This window comes from Acanthopagrus latus, chromosome 12 (genome assembly GCF_904848185.1).
Source record: "Acanthopagrus latus isolate v.2019 chromosome 12, fAcaLat1.1, whole genome shotgun sequence".
NCBI classification, from domain to species: domain Eukaryota; kingdom Metazoa; phylum Chordata; class Actinopteri; order Spariformes; family Sparidae; genus Acanthopagrus; species Acanthopagrus latus.
Window position 1 is genome coordinate 3,218,812 of NC_051050.1, and position 24,218 is coordinate 3,243,029.

Sequence of the window (24,218 nt, forward strand, 5' to 3'; positions counted from 1 at the left end):
TAGTATTAAGCTATTTGTGGCTCCAGAGGAAGCTGGATGTAATATCAAATTGCCTCCAGTGATGTCACTCTGTGGCTAGCTGCATTGCGGGTAATGCAGGTGCCAGGTTTTGAAAATCAGTCCATTGGTCTAGCATTGTTACAGATTTTAAATCTATCTAGATAAAAATTAAAAGATCATTTTCCATGTCAACAATCTCAGTTTGTCCTCAAACGTGTGACGTATCAGACTGTGAAAATATGTCATTATCAAGACTACACAGCAACATTGGGGATGATGTCTCATTGAACGCTCACCAAAAAACGTAACTTAAACATTGTAGAACTGCTCTTGCACATTAGCAGCTGGCAGAACTGATCAGCTCACCTTTCACATAACTGCTGTTATCATTTTTTATAGATTTTTAGATTTATTGTGATTTTTATCAAATCATTTATTTAAGCAAATATCAAACATCCATGTATCAAAACTTCATATCAGAATCATTGTTGACCTTGTTTGCAGCTCTTTTGGGCTGCAGAGGATGCTTTTTGCTGCAATGTTGCACTCCTGTAACACTGCTGGACTCATAATTTGTTTAAAAACAAATGATGACAATCGATCAGCTTTTTATCCCGGACATTATTTTTCCTTTCTCAAAACTGGGCATCTACTTTACGCAAAGTATAAGTTAACCACTGAGTGAGATCACTGGAGGCAGATTATCAGATTACATGTAGCTTCCACTGGAGCCACAAGGGGCGTTAAACTACCATTTTTACATAGTACTCTCCCACACCTCATCTCCACAAGAAAGGTCAGAGCCACCTGTATTTGCTCAGGAGACTGTTTATTACCTGGTGATGGTCAGGGTCATCTATTACACTGTAGTGTCCTGGGACAGAGAGGGGAAGGCAGCCTCAGTAAACTTATCAGAAAAGCTGATTCTCTCCTGGGAGTGAAACTGGTTTATTTGCTGGAGGTGTCAGCAAGGAGGATGCAGAGAAAATGACTCAGTGTTATGAACAATGCCTCTCAGCCGCTGCATTCCACCCTGTAGACATATCAGAGGACCTGACTCTCACTTCAGGGGCCGAGACCACCAAGGAGCACCACAGAACACCTCAGGAGGTCTTGTCACTTTTTTCAACATGTGTAATGCTACTTTTCATTATTATTACTATCATATACAATATACAATTGGTTATCAGATGCAGTTACTTTTGCGTTTTTATTTTACTACCTTCAATATCAATGCCAGTTTAATTTTCAGTTTCATCCTACTTTTTTCCATTTGAGTTTATTTTAAATCAACTCTTTTACGTAACTTACTTTTATTGTTATTTTTATTGTATTGTACTATTCTGTTGATACTGTTTTTTGCCTTTACACCTTGAACACTATATTTTGTACATTTCACTGATATTTAACATTTTATTGTCTGAACCTGGGCCCAGTGTGTGACCCTGACCCTGGGGAGCCCACCGGTTCCTACTGGTTGCACTGTACCTTCTCTTTTTAGCAATTTGTGGCGCAAGTATTGACTGTACCCCTTAAATATTGCTGGGTAGAGTTCGAGTTAAAATCAGATGAACTACTAAGAAAAAGCAATAGCTCATCACCACAAACTTAGGTTGGCAGGTTAATCCTTGGTGGTGATAATAACTGATTATACAAACTTTGAAGCTTATAAAAACAAAAACAAAAATAAAAATCTCTGGTAATAAAAATTTGGCTTAAATGTATGAATGCATATTAAGATTAATGAATTGCTCACGCATGTGAATCCAATTTTGTTTTGATGAATACAAATATTATTGTCGGATTATTTATCTCCCAGTAGTCGGACTGGAGTAATTAAAATTCATTTTTGTCATATACTTCCCATATTGTAACACATTGTTACGTATTTTTGCGTTGTCAGTGCTTTTAGTTTGACAAGGTTGACCCGGAAGCAGCTAGCCAGTCGGAGTGTATTGGAGTGTCGCGGTCCTGTCCTCACCCTACCGCCTCCTCCTCCTGCCTGCCTGTCACAGGACAACAACCTTTCATACAGAGTAGCATCTCAGCGTCAACGGACGGCAGTCCCGCTCACACTGTCGGGGGGGATACGGCTCGGTACATAGCGGTCCAGGCTCAGTTACACACAGTGAGATGCCAACAAAGTCGCGCTTCACCGACAGAGCTCGTCGTGGCTTTTGCTGTGATTTTTGAAAGCATCACGGTGGTCCTCCTGTTCATTACGTTAGCCGGCTGGCGAGGTAAGAATGAATGTGTATTACACAAGCAGCCGGTACAGGCGGGCTGTGTAACCTGTCTTTATCAACTTGCACATATTCGCTTCCATTGGCTATCTGTGTTATCCAGACATTATTAACCAGACGTTATTTTTGCTGTGACGTTAATGGAGAGGTGTCCTGACTTCATTTGTCGATGCTGGCGATGACAGAAAGCTGTTCGCGTTACACACTGGTGAGCCATAGCAGTGTTCTAGCTTAACGCCCAATTAAGCTTGGTTTCATCAGTAGCTAACAGTAAGGCACATTAATGTTGACTGGGCTCTTCACTCAACATTGTAGCATAGGAGAGAATTGCATATATTGAACAAAGCTAGTAATGGGTTGAAAACACACCGGATACCCCTGAGCAATGTACTGACACGCCTCTCTCTAAACCTTTTTGACTTAGACGTCTTTTTATGTATTTTGTCTTGTAGCGAAGGACTCATTATAGTTTTTCCATCCAATCACTGCGCCCGCGAGCCTCCTGTCATGTTCACGTCAAAGAGCCCAGTCTGTAAAAAGCTGAATGAGATCTGTCGGGCGTCTTAAGATTCGAATCTCGCAAAGAGAGTGTCTGAAGATTTGAACCTGTTTGTTAATGAAAGATACTATAAGCCAGATAAGGTGTCTAGGCGCTTCTTAACGATATCGAAGATGAGCAAGCTGAAGGGTTTTTTGTTTTTTGTTTTTTTTCCTCAAATTGTGCATTCCTGGTACAGCAGCTAAGGTTATATCCGGCACACTTTCTCTGGCGACACTGACAGCCACCCTCCATCATACAGACACATCTCCGAGGGCTGGCAGTGGACCTATAGTCAGTCATTTCATGGCAGAATAAACTTTACATTGGCTGTAAATGTTTTTAATAGGGCGCAGCGTTAGCTGAACATTGCGACCAGACTGTGTGCTGCCTTGACCTGATTGCACATCATCTTAGCAAACTGGAGGTTGCAGCTACTGTGAGAATGAAATCTGGGACAGCCCAGGTCATCCTAAATAAGGTGGCCATGTGACACATTTCCTCCATAGTTTCTTATTTCTATTAATATTTAAGTAGGGCAACTATAAGACGCTCCAATATTGGCAAATAGTAACTCTATTTAGTTGCAGTAAGGATATCAACATGTTAGATTTCTATATTACTGGTTGAAATGTATGTATTGTTTGATGTATTAAAAAAATCATAAATTAACATTGATACAATTAGCCTTTGGTCTGGTTGCCACTGGATTCAGTATTTTTCAATGAACCAATAATTGATTTTAATGCTATGCATGTTTGCAGGCTACATACATTATTTCTTTTTGTTTGTAATAAGGTGTGAAAAGTCAGGGTCATGACTGGCGCTGAGACTGAGGATGATATTCCATTAGGCGAGAGGAAGACTGTCACAGATTTCTGCTATCTCCTGGACAAGTCCAAACAACTCTTCAATGGGCTAAGGTCAGTTTTTACTTACCCTGTTGTCTCCTGTCTGCGTGGCTGCATTTTGTGATCAAGCATTTACTTCCAGCAGTGAGTTGTAGGAAGTACATGCAGTGTGCAGGAGTGATATGTAAAAGAATCCAGCCAAGCATCCCTAGGAAGTATGTTTATGTTGGATGATCGGGCAGTGCAAGGTGCACGTCCAGTGCCAACACTCAGTGCCAATGCAGGAAGGAGTGTGCTTGTTATGTAAGGGTGTGGAAGGGTGCTGGTTGGGTGTGTATGAGACCAAGAGTTTAGAGGGAAGTGACAGACTAGCTGAACTTAATATATTCTACTCTTATGCTTACTATGTATCGAATTTAAAAGTTCCTATTTAGTACTACTTTGTTATTTAAGTGTTGTATATGTTTTCAAATAATAGATTTATCTGTAATTTAGTCTATTTATGGATATAGGTGTAGATAAAGATAAATACATTTGCAAATTTGTATATTTTATTGCATTATTAGTTAATAATTCATGAAATCATTTGTTACTATTTCTGTGACAACTGTGGTGCTCCATAGGTAAGTTCTGGGAACTTCTGAAGGTTGACACTGTTAGTTCACACCTCTAAATTTAAGTTTTTTTGTAGGGAGTTTTGTTATGCAGTTTCAATTAAATATCTTGAATTTTTCATTTAAGAAACAATTGAAATTACAAACAACCTACATATACAGCTTATTACTGTGATCAACTAAATATTCACTTTATCATACTTATGAAGATCCAGCTTACCTGCTGAGAGAGTGTTAGGCTGTTAGGGTGTGGTAAGAGAGCGAAGGAGGGACACTTTCTGTCTTAATTCTTTTGTAGCTTTAAGAAAGGTCTTATTTTGTTTTCTTCGGTTAAAAGACTGAGATTGCTCAAAATAGTCAAAGTTAGCTGCGTATATACCAGCATAGACAACAAATGTAGAGTGAGAATGCAGCTAAAATATGCCCTTCACTACACAGTAGGCAATGGTTTTAGCTAACTCTCTCCTGTAGAATAAAATGACAGCTTTGCTTCCAACTTGAAACTTTATCAGTGTTATTATGCACCAACATTTTTAAGAGGGTTGCCTGGCTGCTCCCACCAAAATCTACCAACTGCAGTTTGTTTTGTTTTTTTCTTTTAATCGAAGCCAGGGTCGAGTCCTCAGATTGACACTTAACTGAACTGAGACTTAATATTATTCAGTATTTTGGATGTCTTTGTTGTCACATTGTTACGATGGATATCACAATAAGCCCAGAAATACTGTAGAATGGAAGCTGACAGATTGGCCATCTGGAGTAGCAGGAGTAGGTGAACCTGTCATCTGGTGGTGAGCCAAGCAGGACAATACTGACAGAGAGGAAGAAAAGAGCCAGGATAGACGGATACATAAAAGTCACTGATTAGGAAAAATTAGACAAATCAACTGTTCCCTGTTTTCACCCTGTCACCTTGATGTCTTATTTGAATCACTGCCAGTTACTTGATTGTGACCACATAACACCCATTTCAAAGGGCTCACAAATTCAGACCCATGTGAAAAGACTGAAATGGTGAAGTACCCCATCTTTATTTAACTTAGAGGGTTCATAGTTAGCTACAGTAATCAGAGCTTTTTTCGAACATTGATCACTGTGCTAAAAAAAAACCCAAATAGTTTCACACAAACTGACCAGTGCAGCTTTAAATAAGTATAAATCTGGCTGTTGCGTCTTCTCCTCTAGTGATCATCTGATTTGATAGAAATACGTGTAACATGAAAACATCTCTTTATCAATAGATAATTCAGTTTGAGAAGGTTGATTGAGGGCCAGATGTTGTTGTTTGAAGTCAACTGAGCCTATGAAATGATGAAAGGAAGAAATTAAGAATTGGTCCAGTATATTGCAAGACAGTAGTCTTATCTTCTTTATGATTTGTTTATTATATTTATGTAATTAAATATATATTGAAATCAGTAAAATATAAATCATAAAAATATGATGGAAATAGTTAATCTATTTGATTTCAATAATTGGGAAGATCCTTCAAAGTATAGTATTATTATTTCAATCAATTTGACATTTAAAAAATTATGATAATAGTGTCATAACAATGACCAGACAATGTAACAATTGGTGGGTAACGTTCTGAGAGTTGGATAGCGTTTGGTTTTTGCTTATCGGTTTCAAGCAATGGTGGCCTGTTTGCTAACGTTCACGTGTTACAGCGCAACAGCTCATACAATAACAGAATCTAGATCTATATTTGATCAGCAATCTAGATCCATATTTGATCAGCAATGCTTAGTTGGAACTGCTTTATGTGGCATGAGTTAACCCTCTCTTATACTTTCTACTGTAGTTGAACAACAAGTTGAACAACCTGTTAACTGAAGCGTTTCGTGCAGATTTTTTGCACACAAACTTGTGAACTTGAAAGCATTTGTCTTTTTGCGAAAGTGTGCTTTACTTGAAAATTTTTTATAAAGTCAGGATAAGATGATTACTGATCAGAAATCTCATTGTCAGAACGTTTTGTGAAAGTACCAATTGTCATCACTAGAATATTTTCACAATATCCATATCGAGGAAGTCAATCAAAAATGATGTGACATTTGATTTTGTCAAAAATGATTGTGATGCTGTTTTAAGGCCTAATACGCCCAGCCCTAATACACACCCATGTATTGTTACCATGTGTAAAATGTTGAGAAAAAACGGACTAAAACACCATGACTCCCAACAGTTGTACTTCCCAAAATGTTTGTTTGTAGAAATATGGCGATGTTCTTTATGAGACTGGTTCTTTTCTTCTCTCCCCTCTTCCCTCTATTGTATTCTTTGTTACAGAGACCTTCCTCAGTATGGACACAAGCAGTGGCAGTCCTACTTTGGACGGACTTTTGATGTCTACACTAAGCTGTGGAAGTTTCAGCAGCAGCACAGGTTATTTCCATCTCTTATTGGTTCACAGTGTTTTACAAGATAGAATTGGTGGAGTGCCATGTTTGAAATGTGTGGTTCACAGTATGAATAAAGGAGATGTTATGATTCACCTGTCCCATCACTTAATTCAACGTCACATTCACACACAAGAATTAAGGAAAAACATTGTGTCCGGATGTGATTCATCAATGTAGTAATTTAGAACTCAAGATGAGTTTAGAAAAAGTACAGCACTGTTGAACTGTTTAGACTAGTCTTCGCCAAATTCTCATCAAGTATGGTTCAAAAGGTTTCTAAATGGGTCTTAAGCTGTACATGTTTCATATTAACACAAATACAGCTGCACATGTAACAGGTGAGGACACAGTGTAATTTGCCAGATGTTCTGAGTTATCTCATTGTAGTGCTCAGTATTTTATGTTTTCATTTACTGACAGGCAGGTTCTGGACAGTCGGTATGGCTTGAAGCGATGGCAGATTGGGGAAGTCGCGTCCAAAATTGGACAGCTTTACTACCACTACTAGTAAGTCAGCAAGCACTCTCACTGCCTCACTGATGTTTGTTTTCCTCTGTTGCTTTGTCCAACCATCTGAGAGGGAGGGTGGAACTAAGCTCTCATTCTGGACATGTTATTGTTAATATTCTTGTTCTAAACTGCAGATGAAATGAAGCAGCAGAGAAGAAGGGGTGCTCTGTGTGTTATTCTCTGTTATTTACAAGTAGATTTTCACACACAGTACTTGCGTTTAAAATAAACATGTGATTAAACCATGGGTTTTTGTGTATGAAGGTTTGGGGTCGAGGTTGACTTGAGTAACCTTTGTCTCACTGCACTTCTAAATAAAGAAATTATGTTTTTTTTGAAGGAGCAGTAACATTAAGTTTGTTGTATTCTATCTGTCAATGTGACTAAATCAGAAGTTGTGAAGTGTATTGATATGTTATGAATGTATTAAAATTTAGCCCACACCAGAGAAAATAACCCTTACTTTCTACTCTTGATTTACAGCCTTCGTACCTCAGAAACAAGTTACCTGAATGAGGCCTTTTCATTCTACTCAGCCATCCGTCAGCGCTCCTACTACTTTCAGGTCAACAAAGAGGACAGGTAAGTTCCAAAACATTTTCTCTCAAATAATAAGAATCCGTTTCTGGATATAGATGCCTTTGCTATGTATTAAACTGCTTGGACGTTTACTGTGCTTTTTGATACTTTTTTTTTTTTTTAAAGATTGTTTTTCTGTTGTCTTCAACAAATGTGACCAAAGGTCACTTTTCTAATTATCATTAATCGGGTTTTGTGTAATGAATAAGGCTGGGTATATTCTTTATTTTTGTAACTGTCAACAAATCCCTGTCAAATTTATTTCAAACTTAAAGCCTGAAGCTCAGTTCCTTTCAAAGGGTTCTTTATCTGAATCTCTAGAGAGTATCTGTGGCAGCAGGGTGATGTGTGTGTTCATGGTAATGAAGGAACATGTCACCTAGGGCATCAGTGTGCCTCACTGATGTGTTCAGTCAAAAGTTTTTGGACAACAATGGAACTCTGCAACACAGAGAAAGATAATATATCAGACTGTGATAGACACATTATAATTTAACACATTGTGTGTTGGTTTGGGTATGCAATTGGGATTTGGAGACAAGAAAACAAATATGGCAGATCATCAGACCTTTTTAATTTCTCAACCATATAACTGTTAGGAAAACCAGGATTATCAGTTATATGTAAAAACATGGTAATTGTAGTGTCAGCCTTGATGAAAGACAATTGAAACATGTCTGTCTGATGTGATTTTTTTTTTTTTGCTTTAACAAGATCATATTGTCTTCTCTTGTCTTTTATCAGGCCAGAATTAGTAGTGAAGAAGCTTCGATATTATGCTCGCTACATAGTCGTCTGTTTACTGCTCAACAAGATGGACCTAGTCAAAGTTTTGGTGAAGGTATGGACCAAATTGTATTTTTTACAACAATATGCTGAGTGATGGAAACCTTGTTAAAAAGTTCAACTAATTTTCATTCTATGTGACAGGGTTGTAAGTTGTAGTCCCTTTCATGATACACAAGAAAATAGGAGCGATTTTATGATTGAGTGTTGAGGATGAGTTCAGAGGTCTCACAGTCTGGGGAGAGAAGCTGCTCTGTAGTCTTGTAGAATGGCAGAAGATACTTCTGTATCTGTTGTCAGATGGCAGCAGGGTGAACAGACAGTGGCTGGGTGGGTGTTGTCTTTTAGTATCTTGGAGCTCTGTGCAGACATCTCACTTCACTGATGTCACTGATGATCTTTAGATGGTACCAGTGATGTTCTGGGTAGTTTAATCTCCGCTGTAGCCTTCCTGTCCTGAGCTGTGATGAACCATGCCAGTTTGTGATTTTATGTTTGTGTTTTTATTGCTCTTCTGAGAATTGGAACCAGATATTAATTTCCTTAATAAGTAAGGTATTTTCTGTACTTTATAACCAAACGGCCTCAGACGAACTGTTTCATTCAACTGCTAGTGAGTTTTTCGTAAATCTGGTAAAATTATGAAATATGGGTATAATGGTGTTATTCACTGCCATCTCAGTTTTGAGTTCCCAGTTCAATATGTTTTCAGCACAATGTGAAAAACTTTTATTAAAACAGCTTTTTGTTATAGCTATTTGTTTATGTATTTATTTAGCCAGCTAACGTACACCAAGGCACCCCAATTGGGATTACATCTTACAATAGAACTTGAGGAAGACGAAGAAGAATAATCTTTATTTTATCTCAGATAATCATATAGTATGCAGTGTAATGAAACTGGTTCCATGCAATTAACCCATTCTAGAGGAACAGTATTACAGCACTTGACGACACATTTGGGTGATTGGTTCTGTGGAGAGAAACTAACTTAATTGCTGCCAAACCCCATTCAGTCTTCAGTTACATGCCTTCTGTCAGGAAATATGCTATGCTTTAGATAGTCACAGAGAATGTAATCGTGCTGTGGCTCTGGGGCACAGCGTCCAGTCTGAGAGAGACCACAAAATGTTGGAGATCAACTCCAACAGCTTGCAATCCTGCCAAACCATGCAACAGTGGATCTAAAGGATAATAGCTGGGCTTAGAAGAAGACCGAATAAATCCCAGAAAGGCAGTGTCCTGTTTTGGTGTTATCAACCTCCTGGTCACACAGTAGCAGAAGCCTGCAGTATATCTGCCTCTACACCTTAACACACACATTAAAACAATTCTTTAGAGCACAAGAAAATGATAATAAATGTATTTGCTCTACAGCTCCAAAGAACTGTAGTGTCAAGAGCTCTGACAAACCCCACAACAGAAGCCTGTATTTTGTGTAGAGATGGATAAACAACGATGGTTTTGGGCTAAAGCTTACCTGCTGGGCAGCTACATTATGTAATGGATAATGCTGTAATGCTGCCATACCTATGCTCATGCTCAAGTTAGGTCTGGCTCAAGGAAGTTGTATGAGAGCTTATTTCATAAATCCTAGAACTGGTTAAACTTTTGCAGTACTGTGAAAAAAATGTGAATTCAAAATTGCATGACCCCAACTGGAACTTCATGCCTGTCTGCTACCTGCAGGAGTTATCTGAGGAGATTGAAGATTACACACAGCGATTCAACACAGAGGACCAGTTGGAATGGAATCTGGTTCTACAGGAGGTGGCAGCTTTTGTAGAGGTACTGACCCTCCAAGATGCAACAAAACGTTCTTGCTATCATGCATGTTACATATTTGTTTGATTGAAGTCCAGCAACTTCTTAATGTATCTTTACAAAAGAGAATTAAACAAGTGTGCGCAATACAAATTGAGTTACTGAAATTAAAGTCATTATGCAGTATTCATGTGGACTGACAGCCAGGTAAATAAAGTTGTCTGCTGCCCAGTGCACTGGATCGGCCTTTGTCACATGGTGTTTCTCTCCCCACCAGGCAGATCCAGTGGTCGTTCTGAATGACAACAACTCTGTGGTCGTCACCAGCAATCGGCTGCAGGAGGGAAGTGTGCCTCCACTGGAACAAGGCATGGTGGTTGGGCAGCTCGTCCTTGCAGATGCACTAATCATCGGCAACTGTAACAACCAGGTTTTAACCCACTAATTCTAATTCACTTCATACACATGAACACGGTTGTTCACCAGTTATATTGAAGAAAACTTGTTGTTGGCTCTCAAACAAACAGTATCACATGCTGAATACCTTTTGATATATAGAATGTACCAGTATTACCTGCAGCTCTGTTGTCTTTGTTTTACGCGTGAATGATTAGTCGATTTGGAATACAAATCGGGATTTAAAACATGATCAGCAAATCGCAGAGGCTGTGATTAATTTTGCAACAGGATGAGCATCTGACCCTAAACATGTGTGTCAATGGTTTTACAAATTCATGCTGTCTCTCTAGTGTGACAGTCATGCTTGCCATCAGAGGCGCCATGATCCTCGTGTACCAATCATACTCACCAATCAGACGTGGCCCAAGGCAACTGCTTTTATGCCTACCAACAACACGTGAAACCTGAGTAAAACTGAGATTTAAATCTGTCACTCAGTGAATATTGAGCTGAAGCTTTATTTTTAGCAAAAAATGAAATTGCAATATCAGTCAGAAAATCAGTTAGATTTTTTTCTGAAATCAGTCAGCCCTACTCTGTTTCTTCTTATTACTCTTGATTAATAGTTTCACTACTGTATAGATAGATATGCATGTCCTAATAAATTCATGTTGCATGCCATGTACTACTCCACAAAATGTTAAGTTATGTCCTGTTTCTAACCATAACTAGTATAGGGTAGTATTTAAATACATTTTTGCTCAATTCTTAGAGTTACAGCGTCCCTGATTTGTCTTAAACGGGTTTTCTTGACAGTAAATGTTTTCTTCTTTATTTAGGTGAAGTTTAGCGAGTTAACCATCGATATGTTCCGCATGCTTCAAGCTTTGGAGAGGGAACCTGTAAACCTGGCCACACAGACTTCGAAACAAGGAACGCTGGTGAGTCTCTCGTCTCGATATTCTTTTTCAGAGCATGATATTGCCACAAAGGCAACAGTGAGTAAACATGTTATGTCTCATAAATGATGCAGTCTCTCTCAGGGCCAATCAGTAGCAAATATGTATGTCACCATGTTTTGGCCTGTAATAACAGCTATGTAATTATGCCATAATTGAGTGCTGAGTGAGATGCTTCAGTCCCTCCAGAGTTGCATCATTCCCCACGGTGATAAACGTAAAATGAACAAATTAACACACAATCACAAGACTGGTAATGCTGTGTTCAGTGCAGCAAGCTTAAACTGAAATAAGAACAGTAAATCGATAAAATGTGTCTCCACAGGAGCCCAGTGAGAAGCCAGCTAAAAGAGAAAACCCTCACAAATATTTGCTGTACAAGCCAACATTCAGCCAGCTTTTTACTTTCTTGTCTGCCTCTTTTAAGGTCAGTATTCACTTAAATTGCACCTTCTGGGTTAAAGATCAAGTCATATACTAACTTTGTGGGTTTTTTTTTCATTATCTGCATCACTTGAATCTAACATAATCCTAGTACTTTGCTACATTATCTTTTTTCCCATTCCAGGAATTGCCTGCCAACAGCGTCTTGCTAGTGTACCTGTCAGCTACTGGAGTCTTCCCTACTGGGCATTCAGATTATGAAGGTACAATGCCAAATTTTGGACCACTAATTTTTTCACATCTTTGCATAGCTTCACACACAAAGTCTTCACTTGGGTGGGCCACCCAGGTATAATAAGAGCCACCAATGTAAGTGTGGGCTCCTAGGTACAAAAAAATATGTATTTGCACCCAAAATCCTGTTTACAGTCATGCACATGTGTTAAGATGGTAAGATGTGTTATTGGGTGCATCTAAATTATGTGTTGGTGCAAGGGCAGTAGTAAAATCTGATGGATCTGATATCTGTGAAACACAAAGCAGGTGCTCCTCATGTACTTTATACTTACTAACACACTTGAATAAAGCAGTGGGCCTTCACTTTTTGAGGAATTAATTCCCTATCCTGTGCGCTTTGATTTTGTATTCCATGTATTAAAAGGGCTTCTGTCAGTGTTTTGTGATTTGTCACAGCTATCTATAAAACAACCTCAGTTCTTTTATCAGTGAGACATAACTTAGTGCTTAAGCCACATGGATATTCAGACTGTGCAGGTAGAGGACTTAATAGGTGCTTGATCAACTGTCTGAAATCTGTAACATACATTGTTAAATCAGCTGCTCCTGCTAATGCAATGCAATGATGCTAAGCAATGTTGTGTAGCGTTGCAGTGACATATCTGATGTATCACACATAACCATGCGTTCCACTGAAGCCTTTATCTTTGAACATTTCCTGTAGGGCCTTATGATTTTGGAGGAGTTCTCACTAATACAAATCGAGACGTGGTGAATGGAGAGACGGTGCAGAAGAGGAACCAGGCCCAGAAAGAAATGCACTGGTTGGAGATTACATCTGTTGTCATTTTTCGAAACATTTTAGTAAAAGTTAAACATCTGAAATATTCCCTAATCTGTAACAGAGGAAGGTTGTTCATGCCTTTGAATGTGAATTCCTCCTGCTTCTGGTTTAACAGTTAGTCTGTAGTTGCTAGACCTGACCCAGGAGGAAAATCAGTCCTCTGCTTGTTGTGACTAATCATGACAAATAACATCTATGTGACTCACCAATCTGACGTCTGACTGCTGCCTACTTTATGTTAACAGCAAGCTGAGATACTCTAACCATGTGCACACAACTAGCAACCTGAGAGATGTAGCTTCCTCACATTCATTTGTTTGTTATGTTGCAGCCTTCATCCAGGGGATTTATTCCCTTTCACCCGGAAGCCACTTTTTGTCATTGTGGATTCTTCAAACAGCACAGCCTACAAGGTACGTCAATATAGGTTAAGTTACTGGAAAAAAACATGTCAGACAGAATAACACCAGATCCCCATAATTTGCATCATATCTGAACCTTTGTCAATTCAGAATCAGATCTAATTGAATGTCATGGAATTTGCGTAGACATCATAAATAGATTCATCGTGAAAAGATGGTCCTCATAACTCCAAAACTTCCTGAACACATTTTGAAGTTTTATTTGCATTTTAAACAGAAACATTTGATAGTTAAATGCCATGCTTTTAATTACCGAAGTGTATTGCTGCTGCACAAGAAAAACACAAAAGAAAACACTCACATTATGACTTGATCATTTATTTTGTTATTATATGTCATTTACATGATTTGAACAAGTTCTACTTCATAGGCTTAGGCTTAGACAGGGTGAGATTGTGCTGTTATTGAGCATGGTGGAGAACAGTGTAATCAGCAGGTATACAGTAAGAGGGATTTTGAAATGCATGAATCCCATCCCATGTTAATCAGAATGATAGTTCTTATGACCTGTCCGGTCTGATCAGAGGACTGAGATCCTTGTACCACATTACGCACACGGAGATGCACCACAGTGCTCCTCCTGCTCCAGTTAAATAGAGTTTTTGCACATACATGGTCAAAATTAGTTGTTGTCATTATCTTTATTCATTACTGATCAATATCAAAGGCAAACTCCATGTAGAAAGATAGGACTGTCATTAGGTGTGCTGAGTTGCTTGTATCCATGGTGCCTCCAGCTGATCCGTGAGAAATGATGCTAGCTCCAGACAACGACTGATTCTTTCCTCTGTACTATACAAATGCCGATCACGATGCCCACCACCGTGCTCAATAATAGCAAAATCTTTTCCTGTCTCAACCCAAGCATGAAGTAGAACTTAATCAAATCATGTAAATGATCACGTTCGTACAATAACATTATCATGTTTGGACAGTATAAATTATCACAATACAATGTGAAACTAATCTCGTTCGTACAATAAGATTATTACATTCAGACAATATAAATGATCACGTTATTATGTGATACTGATCACATTTGCGTTCACTTTATGTGATTAGTTTTTAGTTTTTTTCTTGTGTTGAAGCAATACCTATCTGTATTTTTCAATGCCAAAATGTGAGCGAATGTCAGCAAAAAAAGCAAAACTGGGCTCAAGTTGTACCGTTTACACTCCCCAAGGAACTATCCAAAATACTGACTTTTTTCCTGTTGCTGTAACTGTACTATTTACATGGATTTGGGTAGTAGTGGTGGGAGAGGACTATATAAACGTATGGTTTATGTAATAAGGTCACACTGTGAATGTATATTGTTATTATTAATTAATTATTAATTTGACCCCTTCTGTCTTTTGTTTATCCATCAGAATTTCACAAATCTGTTTGGCCAGCCTCTGGTGTGCCTGCTATCACCTACAGTATATCCCAAGAGTGTACAAGGTGTGTGAACAACAGTTCTTTAAAGGACAAGTCAGGTGGTAACAATGTGTCCACCTCAAGATTTTCTGACATACTGTCTGTGGCTCTCAGCTTCAAGCCCATTGGTTCCTTCTGAAAACGTAAATCTTTTAAAACATCTCCCAAATATTTCAAACTTTCTTCACTGTATTTTTTAACAAGCATTACTCAAATGGAGGAAAAAGTGAATATGTTGAGGTCTATGTTCAGCAATGGATTAATCATATTGAGGCAGCAGAATGGTTCATGTGTGGTGAGTCAAAATAAACTACAGTGTTCATGGTAATGAAGGGACATTTCACCCAGTGCAACAGTGTGGTTTTAATAGTTTTTGGTTTGGTTCGTTGTTGGTTTGGGTGTCCACATGGAATTTATTGACGCCAAGAAAAATAATTTTGTTATTTAGGTGTTAATGTATGCTATGATGTAGTCGCATCTTTTGGTCAGCCTTTTGATTTCGCTATTGAAGTTAGTGAGGCTTGGCTCTCTGTTTCGAAAATGCGTCATGTTCTCACTTCTTACCTCTGCTATGTCTCTGCTCACCTGTTCAGATCAGTCTCAGCGTGGGAGTCTCTTCACTCTGTTCCTCTACAGCCCACTCTTGGCTTTCTCCTCGGTGTGCGGCTTGAACAGCGTGCGACGAGGACTGTGGGAGAGGGCTCAAGAATTCCTTCGTAAAGTCTATCGTGACATTGGACAGATGATAACTCGGTCACGGAACATAGGTAGCACATCTATAAATTCTTTTATTCTGCTGGCATGTTGAAAATGATAGTATGTGCATGTATGTATATATGTGTATATATATACTTTATTTAACCAAGTAATGGCCTCATTGCAATTTAAATCTCTTTTTCAAAAGTAAACTGATTTTGGTTTTTATACATTTATGCACACAAATAAGAGAAAACCAGTACAAGGAGAGATCAAGTTCTTTAGAAACTAATCAGGAGCAATCATAAATATTAAATCACTGTAACCTAATAATGGTAAAAACTTTGTGGTGATAAAGTAATTTGAAAACCAACTCAGTAGACGCCCAGATAACAAATATTGTGGAGTCCAGTATAACATGGTCAGCTGTGTCAAATCAATAAAAGGAGATGCTCAATGTTTGCTGCAGTCCAGCACCTCAATAATGTCATTCACCTCTTTAAATTAGAATATTCAATACTTTAATCATTCATCAGTTATCAATATGTCTTGATCAGCCAGTCAGTTAGTCAAATACTTGTTTTTCACTGTTTCCACAGATCAAGCCTTTTTACAATTCTTTGGTGACGAGTTCCTCCGGCTGCTGCTCATCCGCTTTGTGTTCTGCTCAGCTGCACTCAGACTGCATAAACTCTTTCGGGTGAGTCACTGCTGCTGTCGTTCTCCTAAGGAAGTGACATTCTTTATTTGAATAGCAAAAATGCATGCTATGGTTAAGAGCAGGGTCTGTAGCAGCACCCAGGCACTTAACATGTACCATCAGACATGCATCAAAGTGCGTCCCACTCTGAAAAATACCAACACACAATACACTTATACTCACACTGGGTGCACATCCCTTCTAGTGGCACTCTGGTTCGTCTATTCAGAGTTAAGTGAATCCCACATTTCATCACAGTCTACTGCACTGCAATAGCACATGTGCTGCTGGTAATACTAAAGCAAGTCTGCTGATCACCATCAGTAAGTATTGATCACAGAAAAATGAGAGCTGTAGACATCATTGGAACTGCAGCCTGCCATTTTGTTTGCAACTGTCGATGGGAATTGGGTGTGTTACGATTCTCCAAATCCTTGGTTTGATTTGACTTTTGACTTAAAACATATGTTTAGCACTTTTGGCTTGGCTATTGTTATACTTTAATGCTGTGACAACTATCACTTACATTTTCTGTGAGGTGCACCATGGCATCCCTGTTGGCACACATGTCTTTTGGTGTACGAAGCAAGGTCGATTTCAGAGTTTCAGGCGTGCACCTGAATGCATCATGAACTCCCTCTGAGTGTGTCAACGCTGGCAGAGACAAACAGCAGAGGACAGAGGCAGAGATGAATCTACCGAGATGAACAACACCAAAACACAACAGAGACGCTCAGCAGAGTTTTTTGTTAGCTGACTGTCAGTACAGACTGTGAGTGTGGAGGAGAGTCTTACGAGATTTACTCGCCAAACGAAAATTATACCCACATTTTGGCACCTGGCAGATTCTGTCTCTGACTCAGACATATTCTTACAATTGCATTTATAGTAGTTTTGAAAACTGTGAGAAAATGAGACACATTACATATCTGCGACTTTGCAAGCTGACAGCAAATTCTCTGGTGTAACATGCATGACCTGAGGAGTAACATTTTTCCAGGAGATTTCTTTCCACAGTGAAACACCAAAACAAATCATAGCAGCTGGTGATGATAGAAACAGTTTCTCCTCAAACCATTCCCTCAGAGTGTGTTTGTATGGATATGTGCGGGACTCACAGGTGTGACATGTTGTGTATGTCATGTTGTGCTGGCAGGAGTCCCGGAGCTTCCCAGAGTCGTACCCTGAGCTCCCCAAACAGGACACGGTGGAGAGCAGCCTTCTACAGAAGCATATACTGGACCTGGCGACCATGCTGGAAGTGCAGAGCCTATTTTGGGATGATTCATTGGAAGCCTACTAACATCTTGGCACAGGGCTGAATGGCATCCGTGTACATACAGACTCAACTGCCAGAGCCCTCACAGTTGTCACTCTGTTTTTTAAAGGTAACGAAATAACTGATTCAGCACATACAAGTTCATGTCCTGCATTAACTGTTACTCGTGGAAGCAAATGTAGTGCGACATCAAAATGTTCACATACATAAGCAAGAGAGTTTAACATTGTGTAAATTCCCCATATTAAGTGTCAGCAGCTTGTCTCATGAATATAAGCATCATGTAAGACATAAAAGAAAACAAACAAGTGAGAGGCTGCAAATAACGTTTTAACTCAACTTTCCCATCCAAATATAAGGTTCAAAACTTTATTCCTCATGTCAGATAATTGTAAAGAAGTCGGCAGTCTTGGTTTTGTGTTTTTGAATAATAGTTTTCATTGTTTATTAAAAATGAAGGTTGTGTTAGCCTAAGGGATAGAGAATGGAAGAGTCCTGGGCAGCTTCCAGGTGTGACGTTATCTATCTGTATGAAGGCAGAGTGGGTTGGTGCTGAGCGGAAACACACTCCTGAATCTTAAAAACAAATATAGTGTTAGCACATTATGCACACACTGAGTTGAAATTTGAAAGATTTCACCAAAAACATTGCTAATGTTGTGGATTTTTGTGTTTGCCAAACAGTGCTCACTGTATAACAGCTTAACTTGTAGCAGGCTGAGGTGCATGAGGTCATGTTCTGTTGTGTGTTGTAGAGGTATCACTCTCCTTCATGACATAAACCAGCAATCTAAATGATACCTTTAACTGTCCATTGTTTGGGCCTTGTGCATTTTGAAAGTGGTAGTTGTTCCTTTTCCATATCACTGTGCTGTATTTGCATGCAAAAAGGCAAAGAAATGTATCCATTTTATTCTTTTGTCCACAAAGAATGGTCTCCACCTTTTTAAGGAATTCAGTTGGGAAGTAAATGGAACTAATGCATGTGTTGCATGGGCCTGTACATTTGTTGTTGACTCAACAAATGAAGACAATCTAGTTTGATAACAGAGGAGGTGAAAGAGTGTAAAGATAAGATGGCATGTACAGCAACGGTTTGTTACTAGCCAAAAGACCACAGTCGTGTTACTTGATGCCATGTTTCTGCCATTGACCCACTGCTTCGAGCTTACAGATGAGGCCACCTTTGTCTCTGTTAGTGGAAAACTGTCAAACTGTTGTGAAAAAAGATGAAGCTTGGGGCTGAGGAGGGATGAAAAAGCAAATTGATACACATGCCCCCGTGTGGCTCTGAGGGTCCAGCCGACACATGCATGAACAGGTTTGTGTGTGCAGACACTCAGTGTAGTACAAACAGACACAAACACTTATCCCAACCAGCAGGCTTGAAGAAAAAAAACAAAACACATGTGATTATAGCGTTATAAAGCTTTTAGTGGCTGGACCCAACTGGAAAAGGCAATGTTGTGTCTCTGCTGACATTTAAAAGCTGTAAAAAGTCTAAACTAAAGGTTACCACAACATCTCCACCATCTGCTGCTTTTTTTAATCAAATGGAACTCGCACTCCAATTTAGGTGGGTTTCTCTGCATTTGCTGCTATGTAACAAGCAGAAAAAAGTAAAAAAAAAAAACAACCATCCAATCCTCAATGATAAAACTTAAATGAGCTTCTGGATTTGAATACAATGCAAATAATATAGAATAATATAAAAAGGCTTGGAATGGGTTCAAAAGCATTTTATGGAATATGAAGTTCCAGTTCCGAAATTAGCATTTTTCTCAAGGTAATGCATGTGACTAATTATCGTTTAAAGGAACCATTGTAACCGTCACTTTCATCCCACTAACAGAGGGGCTCAAAGGTGGCAGTGTCTGTAAGCTGGACTATGTCAATACTGTGAATAAAACAGATATTTCAGGTACTGCAGTGACAAAATTTCAAGGAAACTGTTCATTTGCTGAAAAGTAAACTCCTAAAAAACATGATACCTGCTCAAGCAGTTGGTTTGAGATGAGGCATATCCACAACATAATGAGCAAAGGTACAAAATTTGCTTGCCATTCCTAGATCAAAATGTTAGTTTGCGCACTAGACATCTCATAAGTGAATAGGCAGAGTGCCATGAAATGTCCTCGTGTAAAGGTTAAGGCTGTGGTTGTTATTTATTTTTTGTATTATTTAATCCATTAGTCCATGGCTTGATTGATACCCGCCTGTCAGTTGAGCACATTGGTTCCTATTGACCACATTAATCTTTAAAAAATAATAGATATAGCAAACCAGACTCAAACAGGAGGAAATGGTGTACTTGTTATGGACTATTTTCAGCAGCGGATTAATCCTCATTTGGTCCCTTTTAGAGTTATTTGAGGCAGCGGGACAGTGTGTGTGGGACTGAGTCAAAATTATAACTGTTGGTAGGTCACATAAAGTGACAGTTTGGGACTTTTCATTTGTGGATAATTACAAAAAAATCTATGATATCACCAGCCTTATCCTTTTATCAATTTAAAAATTGTTGTTTTTCTGCACATTTATGCTTGGATAGAATATATTTCTGTCCAGGCTGCTAGTTTAGCTTCAGGCCTTTATATTTTGTTTGGAGACGATAATTGGTTTTGAATCTCCACATTTTAACATACCCCAAAGTAGGAATCAGGCTGAAGGCAGGCACTGTAACAAGAGCGTGTCGGTTGTTGCCGCTGGTGATTTGTTTCTGGCACCAGCAGGGGGAGTGATTGAACAGGCCACTGATGCCATGCTGATACTGAAACCAGCTGACCGTTAACTGCCCTTGACCAAAATGTTCAAATGATGCTCCGATGTTAGAAGTTGCCAATGCCTGGCTGGTAGGGATTAAGATTTTTGAACTGACGAAAATCAAAAGAAGAACACGATTTTTAGTGTTTGTAATATTTATTGACATTGTTAGAGTATGTGTACAGATAATGTAAAGCAATGTTTTGGCACAGATGTGTTTGTTCAGTATTTAGTATGTCTATAGAATGTGTAATGAAACATGAAGTTGAAATTAAGGAGGAGTGAAATATTCATGTGGCCGGTTTGTTCTTTGGCCATTTTTTAAAGATATTACATTCCAACTTTCCCAGTACTTGAAGAGAGGCAGAGGAAAACTACCACTGTTTTCTCCATTTTACATTTGTCTGGGAAAGTAAGCAGTTTATACATTTTCTTCAATTTTCATTGTAATATCAAGCTCCATGTTCCCTTGTGTTGACAGTTATGACGATTAAGATATTGTAGGCTTGCACTTTACCAAGTTTGATATTGTTATGATCTTGTTTGTTGTGTTGCTTTTGGGGAAAAAAAAGAGAAAAATCCCTCCATGTGATTGCTTTTCATGCCAGCCCTTCACACTTGTGAGCTGCTTTTATACAAAGAGTAAAAGTTGTGTGAGTCAGTGATTTCAAACATTTTACTGTTGGAACTTTCCATCTGCTGTCACTTTTTTAACAGCTCCTGCCTGAAATGTGTCAAACATGTCGGCTTGTTTCTACAGTGACTTTACAATTAGAAAACCCTTGTGTTTTACAGCCAGTGGTGCTCTAATACAGTTTTGTTGGTGGGGATTAATGCCAATCATGACTTCAAAAAAAATGACATGTTTGGGCATCAATCAGGACAGGAGAAGAAATGTGTTCATTTAAATTGTCAAATATTGCATGTTGACAGGTTTGTATGTCTCAAACTATCAAAAAAAAGTTTATATGTTATTCTACGGCGTGTTTCCTGAACTCAAGTCCATGAAAATAGCAAATATTTTGACCTGGTGGCACTAAATAATCGTTATTTAATGGAAACGAACCAAAACAATTAAGTGACACTGTACTCTGATCATAGCTATAACTATAAAGAGAAACAAATAAACGAAATAACTTTTAGCTTCTGTTATGAATGTTTGCTGTAGTGATGTCTTCTGTGCTTCATATTTAAAACAAAATCATAAACACAGCCAATTAATTTATTATGTAGCACTAAAAAGTCTGAATTTGAATTTGCTTGTATCCTTTCACAGGCTAATGCTAATCGAAACAGGATTATGCATCATATGAGTGTCAATATTTTGTTTTTTTGGTTTGTTTTATTCATTTATTTTTTTTCATGTTTTCCTTTCCACAGAAGCTACCTAGCAGCATGGTGCATTAGCGTCAATGGATTCTGCATGATGAAAATGTAATTTCCTGCTTCACATAAAATGATGGGTGTATCAGAGTAGGTTGTTACAGAACCGCCCATGTCCTTTTTTTTTTTCTTTTTTTTTTTTGAGTGATCTGAGTGATGTATCTTACGTGCACAAGACAGAACAAGGGGGGAAAAAAACTTGACATGAACAAGACGTTCAGATCGTGTGGAGAGCATATTTAAAAAAGGTGATGACTTGTGTGATTCAAATTGTGCAAACAGAACAATTTGTCTAAAATATGTCTCAACATAACTGCTATGAAGAAAATAGCATGTGCAAACCATTTGTGCGAACAAAACTGGGAGTATGAACAAGACAGTGCAAATGAGATACTGACCTGTGTAAACAAGACATTTACAAGATATTGATTTTTACAAACAAGAGAACTAATAAAAGCTTAGGTAAACAAAATATAAATGTATGGGTGTGAAATATTAACAACATATTGACTCGTGCCAGCTAGTTATCAATTTTGTGCAAAGAAGGTATTAACAAGAGACGGTATATCCCTGTACGAGCAGGATATTCATTTTGTGGGAAGGAGACATTTACAAGATATTAACTTGTGCAAAAAAAAAAAAAAAACATTAATAATTTTGCTAACAAGATGATTAACAGGATTATGTATACAAATAAGATGATTACAAGATATTAACTTTCACCAACAAGATGATAGCTTGTGCACCCAAAAGAATAATTAGTGCTCGCCTCCTTTTTGATAGTATCAGAAGTTAGAGTAGGTGGCTGATATAACATCATGCAGAGTTCACTACTCTCACTGGGATTTTAAAGCCTTATGCAAACTGGACACTGTGACAAAACCAAGCAACATGAGGCTTTCCTCCCTCTGCTGCCATTGTCTTTACCTACAATGAAATCTTTGTTCAATGTTCGAGGATATCTGAAGTGATTCATGTGCTGTGACTTGATTTAGCCTTATTGAGTAAATGTTTCACTCTGATTTAAAGCCTTTTTTTTTATATGACAATATACCCATTTTTTTCATCCCTGGGCCCATGTTGGGGTGTATTGTCTTTTTCTTATTCCTATGCATTCCCATGAAAGTACTCCCAAGTACTGTGTTTATTCATACATTTATAACTTTTTTTTTTTATTAGGGGCATAGAGCTACTATAGCTATTATTTAGTTGTACAGTCTTGGTTGTATAACAATCGCTTAAATTGAATCTTGAATAGTTTCCTTGCAGAAAATGTCTCAGCTACATATAACATTCTCGCTGGAAAGCTGCTTTTTGTTGATGTCCCTCAAAATGAGCGGTTCATTGTCTAAGGCTGCCACTATGCACTTTTTTTCAAACATTCATTCCAAGAAAATGCGTCGAAGAAGAAAAAGAGAAACTAGCAACGTGGAGGATTAGAAGGTTGGTTGTAGGGGAGTGATCTAGTGAGACCAAATCAGTGCTCGCCCTGCATAACCAGCATTAGAATCCACTGGAGCACAAGAAATCAACTTGTTTTTGAAATGACAAGCACAAGAGCCACTGCTCCGTATGGACCTGCACCCATGGAGAGGCATGTCCACATCTCTTGGAAACACATTGCAAATAACTGCCGTCTGATCAATCCTGTTTTCTCCCGCAGATACGCAGGGGTCATTTCTAACTTTTTTATACGTGTAAAAATGGCAAAAAGATGGTTGCAGCATTCCTTTATAGCAACATGTGTGACTTGCTTCTTGTGGTTTTCAGTCAGTGTCAAACTGTCAAATGTGTTTTCCAAAATTCCACTTAAAAAAAAAAAAATGCACAGATGATTATCTCTGTGAGCAGCATGTTTGTTTAGAATAGAAAGTGCCAAAGACTGGTGTACTCTCACTTTCCCAAGACTGAGATCAATTCTTGTATGAGATGGGTTTTTCTTTTCCTCTGTTGCCACATGGAGCCAATAAAATAAAAGAAAATCTGGCTTCCTTAAAGGGCCCATGACTGTCTTTGTTGTTGTTTTTTAACCTATCCTATCCTGCCGAGCTTTATTTTAACCCCTAAAATGTTAACTCCATTTACAACAATAATAGTTCTTAAACACAATCTGTGATATCACGGTTACATCTGTAATCTTCTAGCCATATTTAGCTTTCTTTCAATTCGTGGAAATAAGTAAAAATGTCAAATAATATTAATACATTAAAAGGTATCATTTAGCATGTGAGATTAGAACATAGGACTCCATTCATGTAGCTTCACTTGACATTACAGTGGGCAGTAACTTGATACAGGGATTCAAACAGGATGAAATTACACCAGTATGATTATAATATATTGATTTTTGTCATTCTTACCGGAAGTTTTATTATGAAATCGCGTTTGCCTTAACACACGAGGAATTACTAGATAAGGATGGGCAGTATGAAAGTTTTCACCG

General features: G+C 38.3%; 1 protein-coding gene across 2 annotated transcripts; it reads left to right on the forward strand.

Annotated features, from left to right (window-relative positions):
- The first annotated feature begins 1,938 nt into the window (after positions 1 to 1,938).
- On the forward strand, positions 1,939 to 23,787 carry scai (suppressor of cancer cell invasion). Of its 2 annotated transcripts, XR_005078017.1 has the most exons (18): positions 1,939 to 2,240; positions 3,580 to 3,704; positions 6,539 to 6,634; positions 7,072 to 7,158; positions 7,645 to 7,743; positions 8,485 to 8,581; positions 10,216 to 10,314; positions 10,568 to 10,720; positions 11,529 to 11,630; positions 11,974 to 12,075; positions 12,217 to 12,295; positions 12,994 to 13,093; positions 13,445 to 13,526; positions 14,906 to 14,978; positions 15,548 to 15,721; positions 16,250 to 16,350; positions 17,507 to 17,738; positions 21,773 to 23,787. XR_005078017.1 is itself a non-coding variant. In XM_037116400.1 (17 exons), exons 2-17 carry the CDS (start codon positions 3,598 to 3,600, stop codon positions 17,651 to 17,653), a joined length of 1,698 nt encoding a protein of 565 aa, XP_036972295.1. In that variant the 5' UTR covers positions 1,939 to 2,240; positions 3,580 to 3,597; the 3' UTR covers positions 17,654 to 23,599. The 2 variants fall into 2 exon arrangements, 1 of the variants encoding a protein (XP_036972295.1); XM_037116400.1 differs by having other exon boundaries at positions 17,507 to 23,599.
- Positions 23,788 to 24,218: the final 431 nt, after the last annotated feature.